Raw genomic sequence first — 26406 nt, 5'->3', positions numbered from 1 at the left:
CTCAGTCTTTTTTGGAGGGTTTTCATTTTCTATACCGATTATAGGAAATGCTTTCCCACTTCAAATATAAAAATACTCATATATCTTCTTGTAAATACTTTCATAGTTTAGCCTTCATCCATCTGGACTTGTTTCAGGGTGGAAGGGGTAGGATTCAGCCTGTGACTTCACTCCTTAGGAGTGATTTTCTCTCCTGACTATCCTCCACCAGAGTTCCCCTTCTCTCCATGTGACCTTCCTTCCACCAATCTGTAGCCACTACTCTGACACCAAGTGGTCCCTAATGGGAAGCCTCCATAGCTTCCCATGATGAAAAGCCTATGCCTTGATCCTAACAGAACAAACGCCACTGAAAAATCTGCTTTCCTTTCCAGGATTGAAAATTACGCTGAGAGGCCCTAAGGAAATGGAGTTGAGCTACCAGGGAAGATGCATTGAGGCCATAGATTGGTTTGTGGAGATGCATTTCTTTGTGGAGTTTTATCCACTGGTGGATAAAAACATCAGTGTTTAATTCACTTACTTCAGTCATATTTAATGCTGATAAATAACATCTAATTATTTTCTCCCAAAGCCCCTTTACAAATTGTGTGAGATTTGTTCTCAGGTGTATTTTCCACAAGTATCTAATGTGGATGGACGTGAGGTCTCCAGAAATTCACCATCAGAACGTATTTAAGTAGAGTTTTTGCATCTACCTTTATCATGCAGAAGTTCCTTGTATATACTAACTAAAAGGGGTTTTTAGGCAGGGGTGTGGTTCCATGGAGGCTCACTTGCCCAGCAGACCTGCTGGGTACAATCCCCTAAGCCTCTGAAATGAACAGCACACACATATATCACAGTTGGCTTTGCGTCCAATGCCCACACCCCTCTAAAAGGACTCGTTGATGACTCAGGGGACAGCATGTCCCATCGCTGCACCATAAGTCCCCCAAGCACTGCTGGGAGTGACCCCAAGCACAGAACCAGCAGTGTCCCAAACATCACCAGATGTGATTCAAAATTTTGAAAGGGGGATGGGAGGGCAGGGCTGAATTTGTGACTATTAAGTTTTAATGGCTGTTTTTAGAGTTGACAGTTGTGTCAACCGTGAACATCTGATGGCCCCACCAAGGAGCTTCCTTTGGGGAAGGGGAGCCATCCCCAGACCTGTCCCCAGACCTGTCTGGAGACCCAGCACAGTCCCAGGACTCCTGGTAGAACCTGGTCCTCCTGACACTGGACAGTGCCCTTGTGGGAGCCGCCACACTGAGTCCATGAAAGGGCAGATCTAAATACTGGACCCTCTGGGAAAACTCAGTTCTGGACTTTGCCTCTTGAACACGTTGCTGTATCTTTGTTACACGTGTGTATGCCTACCACACATACCTAGTGCCGCGTGTTTGCTGTGTCTTTGTCATGAGCTCTGAGTGCCACCTGTGTGCCATGGGGCCTATCTTGTGTAGCCCCCGGAGTTTTCTGTGTTCGTCAATTCTCTGCATTCTACTGGGGGTCAACCACAGGCCAGGCACCGTCCCTGAAGCAGGGCTTGGTCACAGAAGAACAAACCAAAGACAAATGATTCTGTATCCCACACACTCTCACATGGGGGCACAGAGGAGCAGAGTCACTGAAACAGTTGGGGGTGCTTGGGGCCATGGAAAGAGAAGGTGCTGAAAGGGCACGGATGCAGGCAGATCTGAGAGGACAGGGAGAACCCTTAAGAGGAGAGAGGAGAGACGAGGAAGGCAGCCGTGGGGTCATGGGGAGCCCAGAGGCTCTCTCTGCATGGGAAGGAGCAGGAGTATGCGGAGAGATGGTTTCCTAAAACAACTGCTTTGGGCCCAGATCAGTATGACAAGTCGTGCCAGATTCACTGATTTTACTTCAAGGACCCACCTCTAGGAATCTGCACTGAAGATAGGCTTCCAGAATAGGAAAATGAGTGTACACAGAGTGATTCTTCACTGCACAATAGGCAACCACGGCGCCTTCCACATGACCCCCATGTCCTGAGAGAGCTGGGTTGCTGAACAGCACAGTTCTGTGACTGCGTAGGGGTGGGGAAGAGGTTGGGTCAGCACATCTGTTAAGGGGCTTAGGGGGCAGCAAAGTGGAGAAAAGTCCTGCTGTCTGCTCTGGGCAGCCCCCCCCCCCCGCCTCCTAAAATGCACACTGGGACAAGTGTGCATGGTGAACCCCACTCCGCAAAGGGCCGCTGACTGTCTCTGTGCTTGCCAAGGTTCTCCAGACACTAAAGGGATGCGCATCTCACAAAATCCCACTGGCCTTAGTGACTGTCCCTGTGTTTCTGTGTTCCCCTATTGACAGGAAGTCTCCCGCATGACCTTGGTCAAGTATCAGGGATGCTGTCTCGTTTGCCAAGGCGTCGAAAATCAGATGGGCTGGACACGTAATGAGATTTGGAGATGACCGCTGGGACTAGAGCTGTTACCGACTGGATTCCACGGGAAGTCAATAGACCGCGTGGCCGCCCACCTATGAGATGGTCAGACTTCTTTGTCAAGACCCTGAACAATCGGTTTGAGGCTGTTCACGCTCCTAGAATGAGCAGACGCCATTGGGCCACACTAGCACGTGACAGGGATGAATGGAGATGCTACTGGCACCCGCTCGAGCAAATCGATGAGTCATGGGATGTCAAGTGATCAAGTGACCAAGTGAGGGAGCCTTTGCAGATAAGGACAAACCCAGCACTATGGCTAGACTACAAAACTGTGGGTCAGGTCTGAAGCACCCTCATGGGGAACTTCAGCCTGCGCCCTGCTAGCTGCCACCCAGTCCCAAAGCGAGGAGCCCTGGACAGACAGGGTTTATCCTGCTTTAACTCAATGCTTGGACCATTTGTTACAGTGCGTTGTCTAATTAAAGTTGTTCTGGGGTCAGAAGGGCTGCACAAAGGGGCTGAGTGCAGACGGTCCTTGCATGTTCCAGGACCCAAGTTGGATCCCAGGCACCACATGCCCCCACCACCACCACCCATACCAACCAAGCGGGGGACTTGCCAGCCCTGACCAGGGGAGCCTGAACATTGCCAGCCCACAGATCTGACTGCAGTCGCGTCGCTGTGATTCCATAGTCTTATCCACCACAGGACGGTCCTACCCACCACAGGTCTGGGCAGAGGACGGTCCTACCCACCACAGGTCTGGGCAGACTGCGTATAGCTACATCAGCCTGGAACTGTCTAGCGAGAAACAGAAACAGAGAGATCCAGAAAACCAAGTCAGAAGTCAGTCTTTGGAGCGCGTGTGATTAAAATTCTTTGTGGTGTTCTTGCAACTTTTCTTTGGAAAAGACTTCACATTCGAGAGGATTTCACAGAGATGGGTGCCGGTCACTAGGTGCACTTGCTTCCTAGGTGCACTTGCTTTCCTAAGGACCGAAAATACCAGCCAGGAGCTCTGGAAACGAGCGAGGATGCAAAAGAACAGAACCGTTCGGGGGGGGCGCGAGGTGGGGCGCTGGAGGCGCGCAACGGCGAGCACGAGTTTCTGGACCGGCTGTTGGGGTTCTCAGAGGTGGACGCGCTGGGTCGTGAAAGTCCGAGAAGGATTCCGGCTGGAGGGCTGAGTTTGAGCAATGACCCGCCCCGGCCCAGGGGCGCCGCCTCGGCCCGGCCCCGCCCACCCGCCCGGCCCGCGCCGCCCCCTCCCCGGCCCGCGCCGCGCACCTGCCGCCGCCGCCGCCGCCTCTTAAGCCCGCGGGCTGTGCCCGCGCCCGCGCCGCGCCCGGCAGGTTCGGGTCCCGGTCCACGGTGCCGGCAGGTTCGGGTCCCGGTCCAGGGCGCCGCGGGCATGGGCGCCGCCGGGCTGCTCTGGGTCCTGCTGGCTCTCCGCGCGCCGCACGTCCTAGGTGAGCGACCGGGACGCAGGGAGCGGAGCGCGGGGAGACGCGGGGGGCGCGGGGGGACGGGCGGGGACGCGGGGCGCTGGGCGCTGCCGCCGTCGCACAGAGCGGGGGCGCCGCGGACGGGTCGCCGCGCCCGCCCCGGACCCACCCGGGCCCCGCGCCCGCCCCGGGGCCCCGCGCGCGCCCGGCGCCCAGACCCGCCGCTGCCCTGAGTCCCCAGGGATGCGCGCGCACGTGGCGGCCGGCGTTGAGGACAGTGGGTGGGCGAGGGGAGGCTTCCACGGTGGGTGGGCGAGGGGAGGCTGGCGCGGGAGGAGGGCCCTGACCCTCCTAGGAGAGCCTCCTCGGGGTTTAACCAGAGGACGGGCGGGGCCGGACGTCCCCGAGTTCCCCGCGCTCCGCCCGACCCCCTAGAGTGGCGCTGGCCCGGGGCACTGCCGCGTGGGGCCAGCGAGACCCGCGTGTCAGACTGGGTCTCTTGTGGGAGCCGGCCGAGCCCCCCGCGGGCTTCCGAGAGGACCCGCGCCAGGCACCCCTCCGCACGGGCCTTTCTCTGGCTCTGACGCCCCTGCACTGGCCAGCCCCTTCGGCCACCTGCCCTGCCCCGCGACGCGCGGACGCACCGCCTTGGCGGGGACCCTGTCCAGGCGGGAGGGGTCTGGTCCCTCGGCAGGGGGGGCTGTCTGCCTGCTGGGGCAGCAGCAGCCTGCAGACCACTCGGGTCCAGCTTGCACCCTCCTGCCTCGTTTCCTGCTGCTGCGAGGTCGGAGCAGCCCGACACCAGGGCACTGCAGCGCTGGCCGCTTCTGTTTCAGGCCCTTCCTGGGCCGCTGTGTCCAGGCCCTTCCTGGGCCTTCCGCCTCGAGAGTCCTGCTTGCACTTTGCCGCACAACCGGCAATCTGCACTTACCCCAGGCCCTCCAGGACCCCCGCTCCCCCGCAGCCCTCCCTGAAACCATCTGGGGGCTTGGACCCTGAAACCGTCTGGGGGCTTGGACCCATTCCCACAACCTCACACGCCACAACCCCTTCCACGCCCCCTCACACTTGCTTTCACAGGTCGCCACACACATTCACCTACACGCTCACACACGCACTCAGACTCTCACACACACTCTCCCTTGTAGACGTAGTATCACACTCACCCTCTCGCACACAGCCACACTGACTCTCACACACCCTGCCCGGGCCCTGGATGCCCTCTCAGACGATGACCGCCCCCGAGCCCCAGGAGAAGCCTGGCCTTCCTGGGGGGGTGTGGAGAGAGGTGGCTGCCCCATAGGCAGAGTCCTGCTGCGTCCCTCCCAGGCCGAGGGCTGTCTGGACAGTGATGCTGCTGCTGTTCTGACCTCGGCACACACATGGAGCCCGGGTGCTGGAGCAGTGTCCGCACCCACCCAGGACGACACCCTCATCTCCTGTGGCCTAAGACCCTGCTGTTTCTGGGGACCCTTGTCCCCTGTGACGAAGGGGGTGGGGCAGGGGACTCGTCCCAGGGCCCTCCCCCAGCGGTCCCACTGACCCACTGCCCTGCTTATCTCCTTCGTCCATGTGTATTGGTGCCTCCTGGGGCCCATCCTGCCTGAGCCCCTGAGGGTACGGACCCCACATTGTGGGCTCTGCCGGCCCAGGATCCTGGTCACCTGGAGTCCTCCTGGGACGATGAGTCATGAGCCACGGCCCTGTCTCACGCAGCGCTGCACCTTCCCGGTCCCCACCAGCTTCTGAGGTGCCCCTCAGTGTCCTCAGTGACACTCGGGGTGTCTGTTCAGGGCCACAGAGGGCTGCGAGACAGGGCTGCTGTCATGGCTGGGAGGGCGTCACACTTGGTTCCCACTTCAGGGCCAGCCGTAGGAACACAGCACACGGCTCTAAGGCACCCCTGGGCCTCGGAAACTTCCTTCCCCTCCCCCCAGGGAGGAGCACCATCTGGAGACCCTGTCACGACCGGGTGGGTGGGCACTTTCCTGGCTCCTGAGGGCCGGGGCCTCCTTCAGGAAGGCACAGAAGCTGCTTCCCTTCCTTTGTGCGCATGATTGCCTCACGGTCCTCCTGTGCTGACCACTCAGCCAGGGCTCTGGCCCCGCAGGAGTCCGGGGAGGCCATCAGGAAGGCCAGCTCTGGCACACACGAGGTCTCCAGGGACTCTGAGGACGTGGCACTGACAATTGTCTTCACTGCGTGGAACCTCGGTGGTACCTGGTGCCCCGTGGCGTGTGGAAAGGGCTTGTCATTGGGCCTGAGTTCTCTCTTGCGGGCTGTCGGAGGGTAGCACAGCCCCATCATCTCCCTAAAATGTCCTGAGAGGTGCTTCTCCAGATGCCCGTTTGTTCTGCCTGCCTGTCCCCAGAAATCGGCCCTGCCCTGGTGTGTTTCTGAAGGTCAGAGCCAACAAGGTCATGGCAGCTGCACAAGGCAGGGCAGGGCCTCTGGCCTGACCTCCGGGGTCTGCCTGGCCATCCCTGAATTCCCCGAAACTTCTCTAACAGCCCTTGATCCTCCTGACCTTCCCGGACCCCCGACCCTCCAGTGTCTGAGTCTGTAGCAGTTCCTGTCAAGGTTCCCTTTGGCTCTGAAATTCAAGTCCATGGTCTGGGCCTCTCCTGGGCCAAGTTGGGAGTCCGAAGCCTTCCTGGGTACTGAGAAAGAAACATGCTCTGGCCACATGGCTGCGCGTTGGTGAAAGGGCGTGGGGGTGCACATTTGTGCAGTCAGGGGAAACTGAGGCCAGACTGGTGCTGCGCCACGGGGAAAAGGCTCTCGTGGTGGATGGGGTGGCTCCGGCCCCGTCCTCTGGCCTCTCGCGGAAGGCACTGATGCTCTCCACACCCGGAGCCTGGACCCAGGGCTGCCTTGCTTCATTCAAGCCCACTCAGGACACCCGGAGGCTCCCCACGGCATGGCCAGGCCCCCTTTCTGGGAGAGCACCCTGTCTCCGGCTGGCTTGACAAGGGGTGCAGGTGTCGGGCCTGAGCTGATGCTGAAAGGCACCTTGCTGGGCGGCGGGTTCAGCCACGGTGCTGGCTCACCTGCCTTCGTCTCCCGGCCCGGGCTGGGTCCAGCAGACCCAGGTGGGTTTCCCAAGGCTGGTCACTGCATGTTTAGCCAGAGCTGGGGAGCTGGGGACCCAGGGAGCGTGGTCAGGAGAAGCCAGAGCCACCGTCCGGGGCTTGGGCCTTCCCTGGGAGTGCCGTGCGCACCTGCCATCCCGAGCCTAGTGCCCACAAGTGTGCTTCTTCCCTCCCAGGCATCCATTGTGACCCGCCACCCGCAGTCCCCAACAGTCGCAGCAGCAACCAGCGAGAACACCAGTTTCCTCTGAATTCCGTGCTGAGGTACAGATGCCTCTCGAGCTTCCGCCTCATTGGAGAGGCGACCCTGATGTGTGTCAGCAAGAATGGGGCCGGGTCCTGGGACAAAGCTCCCCCCGTCTGCGAATATGCCAGAAAGAACATCCTGTGTCGTGAGCCTGTGGTGCCTGGGGGATACCGGGATAGGAAATCTCGGCCCCCGTACGTGCACGGCGACGCTGTGACATTCACCTGTAACGCCAACTTCACCATGAAGGGCCACAGAACGGTCTGGTGCCAGGCCAGTGGCAGCTGGGGGCCCTTGGCACTGCCTGTGTGTGAGAGTGGTGAGTGCAGGCGGGTCAGGCTGGGCTGGGCCAGGGCTGGGCTGGAAATGGGGACAGGGACAGTGACAGCGAGAGAACAGAGATCAGGATGAGGGTGGGGACTGGACGGAGATGAGGACTGGGAGGGAGGAGGGTGGCAGGGATGGAGCAGGGCTGGAAATCAGGAAGGGACAAGGACAGGGAGGAAGACAAGGACTAGGCCTAGGGCTGGGATGAGCTATGGGCGCAGAAAGGAGTGGACAGTCACTTCCTGCCTCACTCCTGGAGGTCGAGGTGCTTCCTCCCGGGGCCATACTGTAGACTCAATGCTGACGGGGACCTGGGTGGCTGTCTCCCAGCCAGCCAGCAGGGGCTCTGCAGGGCAGCAGAAGGGTTCCTCTTAAGTGATGCCAGTGTGGGGGCCGACAGGGATCGCACCCAAAGGGTGAAGGCTCTTCTGGAAGGAGCAGAAACGTGTCCAGCCTGGGCCTCCCACACCCCAAGTCACTGCCTGACATTTCATGATGTTGCATCAGACTTGGAAACGGGGCCGATTTGCAGGTCTTTAGTGCCTTGTCCCTGGCTCACTTCACTCTGCCTCAGAAAACTAAATTCCAGTTACATCATCGTTTGATCAAATGTACAACATTAGGCTGCCACAGGAGTGTGGCTGAAAGTAGCATAGGACAGACCTGGCATCACCCGAGTCTGATTCCCATCGCCTCACTGCCCCCCGAGAACTGCCAGGTATAGGACCTATGGAAATATTAGACCAGCAAAGCTGGGGGTTTTCTCGGTAAAGAGTGCTTGGATCCATTCTACACCTAAGAGTTGAAAATGACGACATTGTGAGAACACTATGATTTTGCTTACAGATACGTGGAGATCAGGAAAATTACAACACAAAATGAGTGTTGGGGAAGGTGCCTCTGTGCAGGTGTAGACCCTGCCCTGTGTCTCCTGGGGAAGACACCAGGCAGAGCAAGAAAGTAGGAACACGTGTGTACACAGATGCACACACCGTGGCCAGGCAGTGCCCCGTACCGCTAGACTGCCGAGATGCCTGTCCCCAGTCATGACCAGTGGTCAAAGGTCGGGTGAGCGTGTAGGAGAGAACGGGTCCTTTGGTAAGTCAAACTTTTCACAAGGGCAGCGCAGATCATAAAATCGACTGAAAATAACAAACTGGATAATGATAAAGTAGAAACACGGCAGCAAAGCCTGTCTGACCTTCACAACACTGCGTTGAAGATTAGTTAGGGTGACCACAGATCATATGTCATTTCCGAACATCTGAGCAGTGTGAAGATCACATGGTGTCACAGGTTACTGAATGCACTTGTGTGCAGATCACATGCCACCATGTAGCAGTATGTACCAAGCACATGTCTTTATGTGCACGCATGCTGGTCATTTATCATTATGCTTCTGTGTAATAATTGTGTGTGTCATTGTGTGAATGTGTGTGGACATGTCGCATGTGCTTGTGTGCTATTTATGTTATTCACCTGTGTGTTAATCGCATGTCATTATGAGTACCTACGTACTGGTCACATAGTATCACACACATCTGTGGGCTGGTCAGGTGACAGGTGTGCCTATGGATACCAGTCACATGCCATTAGGTACACCTTGTGAATCATGGGCTATCCGTGTGCCCTTTCAAGGCAGTTGCTTGTCATACATCACATCAGGGTGAAAGCACTTGCGATTATGTATGTCTCAGTTGGTGTAGTCATGCATGTGAACGTGTCTGAACGTGTCACATAGGAGTGTAAAATTATGCCATGATGAGAACTTGTGCCCATCACTTCACATATGTGCATGTTTGTGATTCATTTTATGTTACTGTGCGTCTGTGTTACTCATGTCTCGTGCATGTGTATACCCATGTGTCACATACATGCAATTGTGTGTGTATGTATAATTGTATATCATACTATGCGTTTGTATAAAATCATGTGCCAGGCATGTTCACCTGTGTGAAATGCCATGTGTGGACATCTGTGTGAAACCACATGTCATGTATGTGCACTTGTGTGCATGAGTGCATCTGTGTGAAAGTGGGTGTCACGCATGTGATTTGTGTATGTCATGTGTTGTGTGTATTGCCATGTGTGTCTATGTGAAACCATGTGACGTGCATGTGCACTTGTGTGTCATTCATGTGTGAAACAATGTATCCTTTTTGTGCACTAGTGTTTCATGTGCCATGTGTTCATCTGCATGAGGTCACGCGTTGTGTGCCGAGTGGACATGCAGCTGACCTGTGATGCACACCTAATGCCCTCTCTCCTGTGTGTTAAGACCTGCCGATGGAGTGTCCTTCGCTCCCAGCCCTCCACCATGGACAGCACACAGGGGAAACCACGGCCAGCTTTGTCCCGGGGATCTCTGTGAATTCCAGCTGCCAGCCTGGCTACATGCTGGTGGGCCCAAAGACCATCAGCTGCCTGTCCTCTGGAGAGTGGAGCGCACCCCTGCCCACCTGTAAAGGTAGTGAGATGCTGGACCGCCCCCCACCCCGTCTCGAGCTGTCCAGGCACTGGCCACTGTGCTCACCCCGGCTCTTCCTCAGAGGCACGGTGCCAACCCCCAGGACCCTTTCCCCACGGACGGGTGCAGGAGCCGCCCAGCCTACAGCCTGGCTCTGTCCTGAGCTTCTCCTGCGATGAAGGGTGAGTGGGGGCGGGGTCTAGCCTGAGAGCGGCAGGGAGTGGGCTGAGGGCAGAGACAGCAGGACTCCAGTCTGTGGCCTCTCTGCCCTGCCCCAGGTACAGGCTCCTCGGGAAGTCCACCAGCCACTGTGTCGTCTTTGATCAGCAGGCCAACTGGACCAAGATGCCCCAGTGTGAAGGTAGACTGCGGTGCTTGGGGCTCCGTGCCCCCTGCAGAATCTAGGTCGTGACTCAAATGTGCCTCCCAGAGCCTCAGTAACTAGGGCTCCTCTGAATCCTGGGCTCGAGCTCCCCGTGGGCAGTGCCTGCCCGCCCCCCCTGAGGGCTCCCGAAGACAGTGCCCACGTGGCCCGTCTGAGGACTCTAAAGGTAGTGCCCGCCTGCCCTCGGAGCGCCCTGACCCCTAACACTCAAAACTTGGGTGGAAGTTCCCTGTGGAGACACTGTGGAGGCAGATCTCTGTTTGGTCTTCAGCTTAGTGCCCAGGTTCCAAAGAAATTTTGGGACTTTTCCAGGTGCTGGCAAGAGGCAGGTGTCTTCAGGTACCTGAGGCCAGTGGCTTCTGGGATGTAGGCCTGGGACTTTCCACCTCACCCAGAGCAGGGAGGGGTTGGGCTTGCCCCCTCACGGTGACTTAATCTGTTTCTGCAGGGGTGACCCTGGGGTGTGGAGCCGGGGGACCGGGAGGGGCTGAGCTCTGTGCTTGTCCCCAGCAAGCCCCATGCCCCTGCTCTGGGTTGGTCACACCTTCTTCAGAGTTGGCAGCGTGGAGCCCCATGGGCTGTGGGGGCCCCTTGTTGGGACCCTTGGGGCCCGCGGCTGCAGCCCTTCCATCCTGGACGCTCTAGAGATCCGCTGCTCGCCGCCACCGCCTGTTCTCCACGGGACGCACTCGGGCAGCCCCAACACGGACGCCCCCTTCGGAAGCACCGTCTCCTATACCTGCGACCCAGGCCCAGAGCCAGGGGTGACCTTCGTGCTCGTCGGCGAGGCCACTCTCCGCTGCATCGCTGACCATCAGCACCAGGGTGTCTGGAACGGACCCGCGCCACGCTGTGAGATGTCGGTGCCCACCAAGCCTTGCCCACCGCCCCAGATCTCCCGTGGCCACGTGTCTGCAGGGCTCAAGGAGGGATACGCATACAATGACACAGTGCAGTTCGCCTGCCAGCCTGGCTTCACCCTGAAGGGCAGCCCGAGGGCACACTGCCAGGCCAGTGGGACCTGGCACCCAGCAGTCCCCGTCTGTGAGAAGGGTGGGTGTGCGCCGACCCCCACAGAGGCCCGGGACTGCAGAGGCCGCCCGGGCGGAGGGCTGCGGGAGCTTCTGGGAGGACGGTGGCCTCACCGTGCCTCCCCCTCCAGCGTGCCCAGCGCCCCCCCAGGTCCCCAACGGGCGGCAGGAAGGCAGACGTGCCCTCCGGTACGAGCCGGGGACCTCCGTGAGCTACCGCTGTGACCCTGGCTTTGAGCTGGCAGCAGCAGGAACCGTCCACTGCTCCCCCGACGGGCTCTGGATGCCCGCTGTCCCCCGGTGCCAAGGTGACTCCCCTCGATGCCCACGCAGTGCCCCCAGCTTCCTGGGGCCGCACCTCACCCGTCTTTTTCCCCAGAGGCCAAGTGCACGCCCGATGGCCAGCAGCTGTTCCAAAGACCCCGAGGCCATTTTATTAGGACCCCCGTGAGCAGCTCCTGTGGTGAGGGGTGAGTGGCTCGCTGGGGTCTCGCTCTCACCCCTGGGCCTGTGGGGCACAGATGGCACGACTCGTCCCGGTGCCATGGAGGCAGCAGCCCTGCCAGGCCATCCTCTCCCCCAGCCCCTGGTGCTGCCCACTTCCTGCCCTGGCTCTGGCCTCTCTGAGCTGGCCACCCACAGCCACGTCTGATGCAGGTTCCAGCTGGGTGACAGTGTCTTCCAGCCGTGCCAGGGCACTGAGCTGTGGTTCGTGGAGGAGCGTCTCTGCAAAGGTGAGTGGCCAGGCCTGCTGCCGCGTGCCGGCCCCAGAGCCTGCCCGTGGTTGGCCGCCCTCTGCAGTGCGAGGCCGGCCGTCCCATCCCGTCCTCACTGTGAGTTCCCCGAGAAGACACGGGGCTCAAGGGCCTACAGACCCTCCTCAGCCGGCTCTGGGCGTGTGTCTGCTGGCCTGAGCTGGGCAGGGGGAGCCACGCCCCGGGCAGCGCCCTCCAGAGGGAGATGCTCGGCGCAGAGGCCCAAGACTCTGAGCACCGTTGTTCACTGACCGTTCACGGGACTCTTGCACCCGGCGACACTGGGGCAGCTACTAGGCCCACTCGCAGTCATGCCCGCTGCACGCCCTATGACCTGAGTCATCCGAGTCAGATCTCACACACATGCAGAGCGGGGTGCTGGCTGTGCCAAGCCGAGCCAGCCACCACACCCTTGGCCAGCGGCAGTGGCCAGCAAGCTCCCTCCTGCCGGGAGCCTGCCCTGGGCTTACACCGCTCCCCCTCCTCTTCTTCCCAGACGTCACCTGCCCACCACCCCCTCGCATCCACAATGGGACACACTCGGGGAGCCCCTCGGCAGAGGTGCCCTACGGAACGACGGTCACCTACAGATGCCTGCCTGGGCCGGAGAGGGGCGTAGAGTTTGCCCTGGTCGGAGAGCACACCCTCCGCTGCATTAGTGCCGGCCAGGCCGGGGGCAAGTGGAGTGGGCCGGCGCCCACCTGCAGACTCTCCCTCCCTACCACGCTCTGCCCACCAGTCCACGTGGACAACGGGTACTTGGTGTCCGGCCGGAATGCCACCTACTCCTACAACGCCAGCGTGGTGCTCGTCTGCAAGCCCGGATTCACCCTGAAGGGCAGCGCACGGATACGCTGTGGGCCCAGAGGCTCCTGGGACCCCAAGATACCCGTCTGTGAGCAAGGTACCGGGCCCTGTCCCCCCTCACTGGACTCGCATGGAACCCAGGACACATGGGTAGCATGTGCTGGAGCCGGTGGCATGTGCTGTGTGCTACCTATCCCATGTCCACGTTTGGGTGGCATGTGTCCCCTGTGTGTGGCGTGTGTCCCACGTGTATGGTGTGTCCATGTATGTGGAACTTCATGTGCATGGTGTGTGTTCTCTGTCCTATATGTGTGCTCTGTTCCATGTGTGTGGCTCCTGTCCCATGGGAGTGGCTCATATGACATGTGTGTAGCGTGTTCTCCGAGCATGTTTCCTGGGGAACAGTTATCTGGGGTTTGGGAGAGACTTTGTCAATTGAAAGAGATTTTCCAGGCCCTGTTCTCTGGGCAGCGGCTATAGTTTCGTGGCTGGCAGCTCACAGGGCTTGAACTGCCGTGTCCGTGACTCCGCCCTGCTGCCCTGTGCTGGCATCCTCCTAGGCTGCCACCATCCCCGGGGCTCCTGCCTAGTGAGTGCTCAGTGGAGCCGTACTGGCTGAGCACTGGAGACCAGGCCACATGCGGGCAGGAAGCCAGTCCCTCCAGTGCTTGCCTTCCGAACTGGGAAGTCATTCGAGCCACACTTGCTGCGTCCTTGATGTCCAGCAGGTGTGACACCACTCTCTCCCTCAGAAATACCATGCCAGCCCACGGGGGACACCAGCCAGGAGCCTCCAGCTGGGGCCCGTGTGGTCCCTGCTAACGCATCCTGTCAGGACGGGTGAGTCCCTCCATCCTCGTGAAACTGGAAACATGGGGCCCCCTATCCCCGAGCACTGGGTTTTGCTACCCTTCTGGGGTGAGCACCGTCCTCTTGTAGCTGGGGTCACTGCTGCCCCCGGTGCTCCCTGCAAGGGCCCAGTGCTTTGAGGTTGGGCCACAGGAGAGACAGTGAAGAGTGACTTTTGTCCAGGTTCCGCCAGACTGGGTTTGCTTATCGGAAGTGTGAAGACACCGGGCAAGGGGCCTGGTTCCAGAAGGTCGCGTTGTGTGAAGGTAGGCCCAGGAGGCAGCGGGTGGAATGAATGCAGGTGCTCGAGGGGCTGGGCACGTCCTGGGTCTGCGGACACTTGAGTTGCTGCCTAGAGCAAGGACAGCCTCTGCGGTGGTCCTGCCCTCACTGTGCCGCCCACGCTTTCTCCCTGGGGTCTGAGCGCGCATCAGTCCTGCAGAGGACACCTCCTAAGGCTGCACAGTGAGGGCAGAGTAGTGGCTCGGAGGCCGGGAGCGGCCAGTCGTGCGGGCGCCTGGTTCCCCGTGCTGGCGGGCCGGCCCTGGTGTCCAGCTCGGGACAGCTCCTCCGCCTCTCCGCAGCTCTGCAGTGCCCGCCCCCACCCCCGATAGACAACGGGAAGCACTCCGGGGGAGCTGCGGTCGCCTTTCCCTACGGGAGCCATGTCACCTACGCGTGTGAGCCAGGCTTCCACCTGCGGGGACAGGAGACCCTGCAGTGCGGTGGCCCCGTGGCGGCGGATCCGGAGGCCTGGAGTGGTCCCGCCCCCCAGTGCCTGGAAGCGCCCCAGGCACGGTCCTGCCCTGGACCCGAGGTCCGACACGGGCGCCTGCAGTCCGGGCCACGTGACGCCTACCCTCACCACAGCGAGGTGCACGTCGAGTGTGACCCCGGCTTCATCATGAACGGGAGCCAGGTCATCCGCTGCCAGCCCGACAACACCTGGGCGCCGGCTGTGCCCACCTGTATCAAGAGAGGTGAGAAGGCGCGAGGGCGGGGGGGCCCCCCGGCCTCCGCCCCTCCCCACCTTTCCCACCCTCCAAGGTGCTGTGGGTCAAAGGCGCTTCTGAGTGTGGGAGGTCACGCCCTGCCGCCTCACGGGCAGAGAAGGGGAGAGATGTCCAGGCTCGGGGAGCCGATGTGCAGTCTTGATCGGCCACGATAAGCGGATACCCTAGGCCAGAGGCAGAACTTCGGGGATGCCAGAGAACAAAGTTGACCCTCAAGTTGCTCTGGCTCTGGTTTGTCTTAGTTGCAGCCAACGGCGTCAGTTCAGGGCTGACTCCCGGCTCTGTGCTCAAGGGCCGCTCCTCTTGGGGATCGGGAACCCTGCCTGCCTCTGGGGATGGAAGTGGGGTCTCCGCCGGCAGGCACACACTGACCCTGCACCCTCCCTCCAGCCCTGGGTCGCTCTTGGCCCCCTTTGATGGTCTCTCCTGGTGGTGGCCCAGACAGCAGGGACCAGCCGGCAGCACTAACCCTGACTCCACACCCAGCTCCCGGATCTCCCTCTGGGCCGCGCCACCCCACTTTGTCCGTTCCCACAGCCCCCCTGCCCAGAGCTCAGTCCTGCCCTGAGAGGCACACGGGCGCCTGCAGGGACCAGGCCCTGGGGCAGAACCCTCCCCGACATGCCCCATGAGGCCAGACCCTGTCCAGGACTGTCGAGTCCCCAGTTCTGGTCCCGCCCAACGAACGCTGTCCTGGGTCGGCCTCTCCCCTCCCTGGGGACAGCACCGCAGTCTTCTCTCTGCAGCCACCTCTCCATTGCTCCGCAGCTCTCCAGGATTGCCCTCCCCCCCTCCTCATCCCCAACGGGAACCACACCGGCAGGGACAGAGCCTGGTTTCCTCCCGGGATGTCAGTGCTGTACGGCTGTGATCAAGGCTACCTGCTGGAGGGCGTCGCACTGCTGGTGTGCACAGTGGCCGGAAACTGGAGCCAGCCCACCCCGTTCTGCATAGGTGGGTTCCTGTGGTCCCCAGCACACACTCAGTTGTGTTCCAGGAACCTAGAGCAGCCCGTCGCCTCGCTGGGTCACTAGAGACAGCAGAGCTAGTTGAATTAACTGGGCAGAGCCACTGATTAGTCTGAAAACCAAGAATAGAGATGCCTCAGATGGTCAGTTCCTGGGATCACGTGTGGATTACCAACCACAGAGTGGATCACCCTGTGGTCACAGCTTTGCCTCGTGTGTGTGAGTGTTTATGTGTATGACTACATATGTGTATGTGTTCATGTGTGTGTGGCCATTACAACAAAAAGTGCAGCAGTCGTCCGAGGATTTTCTCTGTGTGGTGTGGGATGATACACATTTGGTAGAAACATTCTAGGTGTCCTCTTCATCAACTAAGAGCTCCATTCTTCCATAGAGAGTGAGCAACACACACCCCCGATGCTACGCATAGTCACTTCCAGAGAGCCACGGGTCACTGTCCTCGCAGTCTGGACAGCAGCAAACCCTGGGAGTCCTGCAGTACCCAGGTGTTACCCGGACCCCACAGTCTATATAGACAGGGCATCAGGACGTGGACCCTGCAGTATGGATGAACACGTAGTCATGTAGTAACATTGCAGAGCAGCCAGCCCTGAGTTTGGATTTGGATCTAGTCTCGCACTCTGTGCGGTGTGAAAGAGCCGGAGTCTTGTGTGTGTGTGTGTGTGTGTGTGTGTGTGTGTGTTCGTGTGACATGCACGTGTGTGAGGCACTAGAGTCTTGTGTGTGTCTGTGTGTGCCTGTGTGGCATTCATGTGTGTGAGGCACTGGAGTCTTGGGTGTCCGTGTGGCATGCAGGTGTGTGAGGCACCGGAGTCTTGTGTGTGTGTGTGTGTGTGTCCGTGTGGCATGCACGTGTGTGAGGCACTGGAGTCTTGTGTGTGTGTGTGTGTCTGTGTGGCATTCATGTGAGGCACTGGAGTCGTGTGTGTGTGTCTGTGTGGCATTCATGTGAGGCACTGGAGTTGTGTGTGTGTGTGTCTGTGTGGCATTCATGTGAGGCACTGGAGTTGTGTGTGTGTGTGTCCGTGTGGCATGCAGGTGTGTGAGGCACTGGAGTCTTGTGTGTGTGTGTGTCTGTGTGGCATTCATGTGAGGCACTGGAGTCGTGTGTGTGTGTCTGTGTGGCATTCATGTGAGGCACTGGAGTTGTGTGTGTGTGTGTCCGTGTGGCATGCACGTGTGTGAGGCACTGGAGTCTTGTGTATGTGTGTGTGTGTGTCCGTGTGGCATGCACGTGTGTGAGGCACTGGAGTCTTGTGTGTGTGTGTCCGTGTGGCATGCACGTGTGTGAGGCACTGGAGTCTTGTGTATGTGTGTGTGTGTCCGTGTGGCATGCACGTGTGTGAGGCACTGGAGTCTTGTGTGTGTATGTGTGTCTGTGTGGCATTCATGTGTGAGGCACTGGAGTCTTGGGTGTGTGTGTCCGTGTGGCATGCACGTGTGTGAGGCACTGGAGTCTTGTGTGTGTGTGTGTGTCCGTGTGGCATTCATGTGTGAGGCACTGGAGTCTTGGGTGTCCGTGTGGCATGCAGGTGTGTAAGGCGCTGGCTCTGTGGGCGGAGGCTGAGGAACCGCAGCCCTGTCTTCCCTGAGACACCCTCACAAAGCCTGTGCTGGCCAGATGGGAGTGTGGGGGGGGTGTCCAGGGTGGGGAGATCTGAGCAAGGGGGGAGGGGGCTGCATGTCCAGGAGGGACCTGCAGTTCCGAGGGGCTGTGGGAGACCGTGGCTGCTGGCTGGTGTGCGGCTGCCGCTCAGGCTCCCGTCTTTGCAGAGGTGAACTGCAGCTCCCCGGCCCAGGTGGAGGGGGTCCAGCGGGGGCTGGAGCCCGGAAGGACCTACCAGTATGGGGCCATCGTGACTGTGGAGTGTGCGGACGGCTACACCCTGGAAGGCAGCTCCCAGAGCCAGTGCGAGGACGGCCGCGCCTGGAACCCCCCGCTGGCAGTGTGCAGGTCCCAGGGTAGGTCTGGGGCCTGCCCCCTGCCGTGGGGGGGGGGGTCCTGCAGGCCTGGGCCTCCGCGTCTGGGCCGCAGAGGGACGAGAGTCTGGGAGCGGAACCTGGTGTGGGTGGGTGCCACAGCAGTCAGACGTCCCGGCTGGGACAGGGACAGGAAGGGGCAGGGCCCGTGGGGCCTGAATGCCAGACCTGCAGCCTTGCTTTGGCGGGGGGGCGGGGGGAACTGCAGAGACAGCCTTATTGCTGCAGCTGGAGTTCGGGGGGGTTGGACCCCGCCAAGGCCCCCTCGACCACCGGTCTTGGTTGTAGAGTTAGTGTATGGGGCTTGTCCCTCATGTGGGACAAGGCTTGGCTCCAGCCTAAGAAGCGGGTGGGGGCAGAGTCCCGCAGTCGCAGGCGCCCTGGGCGCAGTCCAGCCTGCAGCCCTGCTAACACCTTCACAACTTGTCTCCCCAGGGCCACTCGCACCCATTCTTTTCGGTAAGTGCTCGGCAAACTGGAAGAGTGTTTTTGTGACGGTGAACTGGAGGCAGGTCTGCGTTCCTCATGGCACCCGCAGTGTGGAACCCGGGCAGAGGGTTCGCTGGGGGCGTGAGCCGGGAAGCAGATGGACAGCAGCTCTGGGTCAGGGTGTGAGATGTGCTGGGGGGGGGGGGGGGGCTGGCTCCCTGGGCGGATGTCCTGTGACGTGTGACATGGGTGTGGTGCTGACATCAAGTCATGTGTGACGTGAGCCCAGGGCCAACATCCTATGAGGCGTGACATGTGAGGTGGGTGCTGTGCTGAGATCTGATGACTGTGCTGTGGGCCCGGTGCTGATGTCATATCACGCGTGGTGTGGAGTGAAGGTGTGAAGTGGGTGCGGTGCTGACATTCTCTGTGGCCGATGCTGTTGGGGCATGGCCATGCCGAGGGCTGGGGGGTGGTGACTCTGAGGAACAGGAGCTGTCCGGGAACGATGACCCTGTGCTCCGAGGAATTCAGAACCAGATGCAGCCCCCCCCGCCCCCGCACACTGTCCACTTGCCGTCTCCTCCTCCCAGGTCTGTCTGCAGGCCTCGTCCTCCTCTTCTGCTTGGTTGTCGTCGCCTTCTGCATGATCCTAAAGCACAAAGAACGGTGAGTTCGAGGGCACTTCTGGCCCGAAACTACAGAGGAGTCCAGTGTGTAGAGAGCAACACCACCGTGAGATGCGGGGCCACCCCAGCCCGCACCCAGCAGAGCTTCCACACCTGCTCAGGAGCTGCTCCCCCACGCTGGTCCCAGCCCCCACTGACGGCGCCCACCGCGCCTCCGCCTCAGAGGGCCAGTTGGTCCAGGAGGCCTGTTGGAGGCAGGCCCAGGTGGGGTCGTGTGTCCGTATGGCGTCCCCCTGCCACCTCTCACAGCTTGGGGGCATGCTCTGGGGCAGGGGTACTGGGGAGAGCTACAGCAACCTTGGGAGAGTCTCCGCGCCCCCTCGCAGCTCTGCGGCTAGAAGCCAGGTGTGTGTGGCCCGTCTAAGGGGGCAGAACACGCAGGAAGGAGTGTGCAGGACTGCTGCTGTGAGGGGGAGAGGTGTGTGCAGGGGTAGGTCCTGTGTCCTAAAGGAGCTGACATGTGAGTTGAGGATCAGGCTTTGAGTTCATCGACAAGCCCAGGATCGAGGCCCAGGTCCAGGCGGGGTCAGATAATGCCGCTGAGCGGATGCCCAGGGCCCCTCATTGGGGGGTGGATGGAGAACGAGTTTGGAGGGAGGGGACGCTCCAGCAGGGGGTGGGAAGTCGGGGATTGTCTTCCAGAATCCGGGGAGACCAAGGTCTTCAGAAAAAAGGGGGAAGTCACTTATGTTTTCCTCACAGGATGTCGGCAGATAATTTTAGCGCAGAATAATGGGTGATCCAAATAAATAGAACATGTGGTCCCTATCTCCTTCCCTCTCCTTGCCCCAGTTGCTATCGGGGCTGCCCATGTGCCCCCAGTCGCCTCCACGCGGCGCTCAGGGGGCACCAGCCACTTTCAGTGAGACTCAGCCAACAGGGGCACTTACCCAGTCTTAAGACCTGGGGTGTGATGGCGGGGACCGTCCCTGGGCATACGCACGGAAGGCAGGCGGCCTCACCCGCACGATCGCCCAAGCCCAGAAGCTTTGTTTTTTGCTTGGCTTGGGTCGAGAGCCCCTCCTGGGGGCACAGGGGTGGGTGCGAGGCTCCCCCGTGCGAGGCGTGTGCTCCCCACTCCTCTCTGTCCATACTTTTCAAGCTGGGAATCACAGTTATCTGTTTTAGTTCCAAAAAATGTGCCCTAGAGCGATTAGTTCAGGACATGCTCAAGACAAAATAAATCATGCGTGAAAAGCGCGTGCCCTGCGCCGAGTGTCAGGGAACACGGTGAGTACACGCTTGGCAGGAATAATGGTCAGCGAGTTTCTTTCCCTTGTTCTTGTGTCTTCTCTCCCATTAAGCAGCTATTACACGAGTGCCACCCCTAAGGAAGACCTCAAGTTAGAAACACGAGAAGTCTATTCCATGGGCCACTATGATCCAGCAAGTTAATCAGAAGACAGCCCGGTGCGTTCACTTGCAGTTAAGTCTGTTTCACTTACACAGGTGTGCTCTTAGGAAGGGCTGAGGCCCACTGCATGTTCAGTGGCAGAGCAAGTCCAGGGGGCCCAGTTTGTGCGTGTGTGTGTGTGTGTGTGTGTGTGTGTGTGTGTGTGTGTGCTCGTGTGGGCATGGATGTGCAGGGCTGTATATTCGAGTGTTTGCCCTAGATGCAGTGTGAATTGTGTGCGTGCCTGTGTGTACCTTCTTTGTGTTTGCACGAGGTGTGGTGTGCGTATGTGTGCCTATGTGTGTGTTTGCGCTATGTGCAGTGCAGTGCGTGTGCGTGCGTGCGTGCATGTGCTTGTGTGTGTGTGCGTGCTCCAGGGCAGCTCTCCTCAGGCTTTTCTGTGATGAACAGGAGCATGGAGGCCTGAGGCCCTTTCTGGGGACTTGAGCAGCATCACAGGGAGTGCAGGGGCTGCAGCACATTCGAGGGGGCAAGCCCGGTGTCTGGCTGAGGGGCTTGTGTTGGTTTCGTTTGTCCTGAATCTGAGAGTGCCGGGGCCCCTTCTGCACTGGTGAAGGGGCTTTCTCCACCTCCCTGCAGATTCCCTTCCTCTGTTCAACTCTGGCTGGCTGTGGAGGTGGGACCTCCCCGCACGGTGGCTGCCCAGCTCTGCCCTGAGAAGTGCTCGGTGGGCAGCCCCCGATGGGGTCCCAGGCATCTGTTCCGACTCCTGGTTCCTGACCCACGGCGCACCCAGGGAGGATGGAGCGTCCCTGCCACCCGGCACCTGTGGGTCTGCACCTGCCAGGGTGCAAGACCGTGGCCACCCAGATGTACTCTCGCACAGGGGGAGGCATCACACAGGAAGGCAGCTCTGAGGGATGAGGGACCCTCCTGCCTGTCACTCACTGCCACCTGCTCCTGCATCCCTGACACATGACAAGCACTCAAGGAGCTGTGGCCAGTGCTCCCGCAGCCTGCATAGGTGAATCTCGCCTTCATCCCGGCCCCTCCGGGTTCTCCACGCGACATCCTCCACGTCCGTGACCACCGCTGATGGTGGCGAGCTCACCTTCCCCTCCAGGAGCCGCGTCTGATTCCAGCTCTCAAGCCACAGCTCAAGCTTCCGAGTGCCAGGGTGCTCGCAAAGGGCTTGCGTCACTGCCGAAGGGTGCGGGTCTTCGTCGTGCGAATAAACTTGACCTTAAACATGCACTGACCGGACTTGGCTCTTTTCTGAGTCTGGGTCACGGGCCTCTCTCTTCCGCCAGGGCCCCCAAAGCTTGACACTACAAACCCTCACGCTCCTCACCCCAGGTCAGTTCCTGTCCTCCTCTGGCGGGGAGGCTGCGCTGCTCTGCTGTTCGTCAGCGTGTGCCCAAAAGCGCAGCATGTTTCTGTGTCTTGCACATGCAGAAGTCAAGTAACACGAGGGTCTCCCTGTCCCTTTGTGTTTTTTTTTTTGCTTTTTATTGGGGGGTGTCACACCCAGCGATGCTCAGGAATTACTCCTGGCGGTGCTCGGGGGACCATATGGGATGCTGGGAATCGAACCCGGGTCGGCCATGTTGGCTGCACGCAAGGCAAACGCCCTACCCACTGTGCTATCGCGCCAGCCCCCTCCCCCTGTCCCTTTGGAAGGACCCAGGCCACGGTCACCAGCACTCAGAGGTCACCCATACCCGACCCTCCCCTACCCCCAGCCCCCACCTCACCCACCCCACCCTCTCACACCTTGGCCCTCCCCTGCCGCTCCCCACTCCCCACTGCCCCCCACCACAAGTCCCGATTCCACCCTCCCCTCCCCCACCCTGGTTCTCCCCCCTTCCACATTCCCCCACACGCCTCAGTCCCTCCCCCAAGCCCTGCCCTCGGCCTCCTGTTACCATGGCCGTGGCCCCCCACGCCTGGCCCTTCTCCGCCCACGGGCGCACCCAGGCCAGAGATTGGACTGGACCAGGACACCAGCCGCGCAGTGCAGGAAGCAGCGGCACCTGCCCCCAGTCTCTGCCCCCTGCCCCCTCATCTGCCTTCCTGGCTGGCACCTTCCTGGGCAGGTGCTCCCCAAACGGCCTCCTCCGCCTCCCACAGCATGGACGCTGCTCTCGACACCCTGGAAGACCCACAGCCAACTGCCCTGCCGTCCCAGTCCCACGGTGGCCAAGCCCTGGCCAGGCTGCACGGCTCTCCCTGGGCTGCGGAAAAGGCCCCAGGGTCGGGTGCACGCGGAGGAGGGCCGTTAGCGACACCTAGTGGGGGGGACCGGAGGTGCAGACTGGGCCCAAGCCCAGGGCCCCTCACAGCTGCCCACCAACACCAAGGACAAAGCAAGGGCTGGACGCAAGGCAAAGGGCTCGTGAGCGGCCCCAGAAGAGAGCGAGGGGCTTCCCAGAGGGAAGATAGGGAAGATAGGGAGATTCCAGACATCTCCGCTTCCGGGATCTTCCAGGTACTTTCTCCTAGGCCCGAGTGCTCCTGCAACCACGCACAGGCCTCTTTGGAGCTCTGCCCCCTCCTCACCCCGCAGTTCGGAGGCGCTGAGGGCTTGGCGCTGAGCCTGGCTCCAGCTCACCTCCGGGCACAGCCTGGCCGCTCTGGCCCTCCCAGCACTGCCGCCCCCGGGAGCCCTGATCACCACACCGGGCCCCAGGCTTTCCTCCCTCCGGCACACGAGCGGTCAGGTGGAGCACGGGGAGGGAGGGAGGGAGGGAGGGAGGAGCATTACCCGCCCTGTCCACCCCAGCCCCGAGTGCTGGGCGCCAAACTGTCCCTCCCTCCCTCACCCCCTTGTCTCAGTAAAGCTCCCCCATCCCCTGGAGTGCTGGTTCTTCCCTCGAGGGAAGGAGGCAAAGTCCCTGCGGAAAGGCATCCAACCGGCCTCAGTCCCCTCAGGGCCACGATGTGCTCCTGCCCCCGAGGAGGGACTGTGGGGCACCAACCCCCCAGCAGGACCCGTGCTTTGCTCCGGCCTGCATGGAGCAGGGGGTAGCCGTCTCTGAGAGCACACCAGGCTGGCCTGCCCCCACACTCGCAGGGGTCGCACCCAGACTGCAGAGCCTGTGCCCGGACCCACTGGGCACAGGAGCCGGGGGGCAGGCCCGCTGGGCTCCACAGCAAGCCTCAGCACGTGCTCACCACTGGGCATGGGAACCTGGAGAGAGGGCCCGGCCGGACACGGCTGCGGGTCTCAGAGGGCAGTGGGACTCTCCAAAAAGGATGCAAATCGGAGGCGACGATCCCCGCCCAGGAAGGGGAAACTGTGGTCGGTCGGCCAGTCCCCCACAGCTGAGAAGCTGAGAAGCTTTCTGACGGGGCCATAGGTTCCCAGGCTCAGCCGGGGCTCCCTGCAAGGGGTCGAAGCTCCAGACAGACAGACAGACAGACAGACGTGCCTGGCCGCGGGGTCACCTGCAGAACGACGCTTTGCTCCAGCTGGTTGCTGGGATGGGCACCGCCCCGCTCTGCCCTGCAGCCCTCCTGGCTGTCTTACCATTGCTGCTGCCTTCAGTCACCTGGGGTAACACGGGGACCCAGGGGCAGGTCGGGGGGAGGCAGCAGGGAGGACAGCAGAGACGGGGGGGCAGGATACAGAGGGAAGGTGGAGCAGGAGGAACTAGTGGGGGGGGGGGGGGTGGATCGGTGCAGTATCTCCGCAGTCTCTGCCTGGGGCCGACTCCTTGGTCTCCTGGAGCTGAACACAGAGGCCAGAGGGACCAGGAGGTTTCCAGAGGTCTCTGGCAGTTTCTGGAGTCCCCTGGCGCCTCTGGAGGTGCCCTATGGTCTCCTGTGGTCCCCAGTGGTTTCTGGGGTCTTCTGTGGCCTGTGATGCCCTCCGGTGGTCTCTGGGGTTGCACCTGCTCCTCCAGGGCTTCTGGGTGTGGACTGAGACGGTGGTGGGTCAGTGATGGAAGCTGGAGGCAGATGGGCCCAAGGTGGGACAGCCCACACTCTGGACAGGGTGGCCTGCTCCATTCCTGACCATCAAGCAAGTCCAGCAGGCTGGGGGTGGCCTCCTGAAAGTACCCTGTCTCGGCCATCAGGGTGACGAGTGCTGGACCCTTTGGCCAGCTCAGCAGGCTCGGGTCTTGGGTCAGCTCTGCTGGGAAGAAGGGGCACGTCTCTGGGCCAGGACAAGGCCTGGTGAGGATGGCCACTGGGCTGCAGCACCTCACTGCCCTTCAGTCGCCCTTCCCCTGGAACCTTCCCTGCCCAATGCTTCAGAAGCTGATGGCCAGTCGCAGGTGCCACCCAGTGGCCGCCAGAACCTAAAGACCCTCTTCCATCCTAGAACGCACCAGCAGTGATCACTGAAGGAAAATATTGACTGAGGCAACCACAGCAACCTCCAGGCTGGCAACTGGGGGTATCCTGGCAGCCCAGGACCTCTGGTCTAGCCTCTGTGGTTCTGAAGCTGGGACCCCCCGGGACAAGGCTCTGAAGGGAGCATGGGGCTTCAATGGTTGCAAAGAGGTGTGGACACATCAGCGTCAGTAAACGTCTGTGTTTGTGGCCTTAAAATTGCCACTTGGGTGGCTAGGAAGTCATGCAGAAGAGTTTGAAGGTTCCCAGATGACAGAAACAGAACCATAACCCCACCCCAGGATGGGGTGTAGAACACAAGATGGCAGCTGTTCCCTCAGACTTGGAGTGCAGAGTGTTTCACAGATATGTAGACACGGATATCACACATGTGTACACAGGCCACGAACATGCATGCCACATACACCAGGGACACACACCACCTATATAAAATAGATGCACTCAGACAGAGACACCACCGGTGGGCGCAGAGACATACCACACACATCCATAGATCACATTCTTGCACAGCACAGACACACACCCCTCACACACGTGTGAATATTGAGACACTAAAAGCAAGAAACATTGTCAGTTTAGCAACAATTGGCCAAAAACGGGAGAAACAAACCTTTCAGATAGAGTCTAGAAGACAAGCTGAAATGTGCCTCATGTCCCCTCTTGGGAACAGAAGCTCTTTATGTCCCCATTTTCTTCTTTACCTTTGTTTTGTTTGGCTTCGTTTCGGTTTGATTTGTTTTGTGTGGAGGTCACACCTGGCAGTGCTCGGGAGTTACTCCTGATCTGCGCTCAGGAATGACTTCTGGCTGTGCTCAGGGGCCCTCTGGGTTGCCGGGATCAAACCTGAGTTGATCGCCTGCAAAGCAAGCACCCTACCCACTATCTCATCTCTAGGGCCGCATTTCTTTTTATTTGGAGTCACTCCAGGCATGTTCTTGAAGGTCATTCCCTGGAGTGCTCAGGAGACCGTGTGGCGGGGAATAAAACCTGGGCTTCCCACATGCAGAGCAAGTGCATAAGCCCCAGTTTTTCCCTTTGAGAGTTAGTGACTGTTTTAAATCACCACTAGCCCAAAGCATTTAAATGTTTATTTTACCTAAGGTAGCATCGTCCTCCCTCCCGTTGCTCATCGATTTGCTTGAGCGTGCCCAGTAACGTCTCCATCGTGAGACTTGTTGTTATTGTGCTTGGCATATCGAATATGTCATGGGTAGCTTGCCAGGCTTTGCCGTGTGGGCGAGATACTCTCGGTAGCTTGCCAGGCTCTCCGAGAGGGGCGGAGGAATTGAGCCCAGCTCAGCTGGGCCGGCTGCATGCAAGACAAACGCCCTACCACCATATGTCTTTAAATTGTTTATCTGGTTTATACATCTTTCAATTGTGTTTATAGTATACATATATTAATTACAACTATAAAATTATTGAATATTTGACATTAAATAAAATCTGCTATATGCCAATGTTACATGTAAAACATACACTGTACTTCAATGACATATATACAATACTATGCTTATATGCTCTATAATAAGGTAAAGGTAAGGTAAGGTAAAGGCCCTCCCATTGATCGTCGATTTGCTCGAGCGGGCCCAGTAACGTCTCCATTGGAGACTTTGTTGTTACTGTGTCTGGCATATTGAATACTCTCGGTAGCTTGCCGGGCTCTCCGAGAGGGGCGGAGGAATCGAACTCGGGTCGGCCATGTTGGCCGCTTGTAAGCCGAACGCCCTACCCGCTGTGCTATCGCTCTAGCCCATGCTCTATAATATATAATATAAATTACTTTATGAATTATAATT

At 59.7% G+C, this 26406-nt stretch overlaps 1 protein-coding gene across 2 annotated transcripts; it reads left to right on the top strand.

The window, feature by feature from the left end:
* The first annotated feature begins 3750 nt into the window (after positions 1-3750).
* Positions 3751-21484, top strand: CR2 (complement C3d receptor 2). Of its 2 annotated transcripts, none has more exons than XM_056124991.1 (19): positions 3751-3858; positions 7103-7492; positions 9779-9967; positions 10050-10149; positions 10246-10328; positions 10998-11405; positions 11515-11691; positions 11763-11853; positions 12041-12117; positions 12635-13042; positions 13698-13785; positions 13978-14060; positions 14379-14774; positions 15576-15761; positions 17570-17758; positions 18212-18235; positions 18799-18874; positions 20202-20304; positions 20888-21484. In XM_056124991.1, the coding sequence occupies exons 1-18, from the start codon at positions 3801-3803 to the stop codon at positions 20287-20289; spliced, it is 3111 nt and encodes a 1036-aa protein (XP_055980966.1). In that variant the 5' UTR covers positions 3751-3800; the 3' UTR covers positions 20290-20304; positions 20888-21484. The 2 variants fall into 2 exon arrangements, with proteins under 2 accessions (XP_055980966.1, XP_055980955.1); XM_056124980.1 differs by having other exon boundaries at positions 20199-20304.
* Positions 21485-26406: the final 4922 nt, after the last annotated feature.

Source organism: Sorex fumeus, unplaced genomic scaffold (assembly GCF_029834395.1).
Source record: "Sorex fumeus unplaced genomic scaffold, SorFum_2.1 ptg000006l, whole genome shotgun sequence".
NCBI lineage: Eukaryota > Metazoa > Chordata > Mammalia > Eulipotyphla > Soricidae > Sorex > Sorex fumeus.
The sequence above is the reverse complement of the archived record's forward strand: the minus strand, read 5'-3'. Positions and strand labels throughout refer to the sequence as shown.

What these genes read in the sequence shown, in the direction of transcription:
- CR2 (XM_056124980.1), top strand. Translation starts at nt 3,801, where the DNA reads ATGGGCGCCGCCGGGCTGCTCTGGGTCCTGCTGGCTCTCCGCGCGCCG. An exon ending in ACTGCCTGTGTGTGAGAGTG is followed by an intron (nt 7,493 to 9,778) that starts GTGAGTGCAGGC and finishes CTGTGTGTTAAG; the next exon opens with ACCTGCCGATGGAGTGTCCT. An exon ending in ACTCGCACCCATTCTTTTCG is followed by an intron (nt 18,236 to 18,798) that starts GTAAGTGCTCGG and finishes TCCTCCTCCCAG; the next exon opens with GTCTGTCTGCAGGCCTCGTC.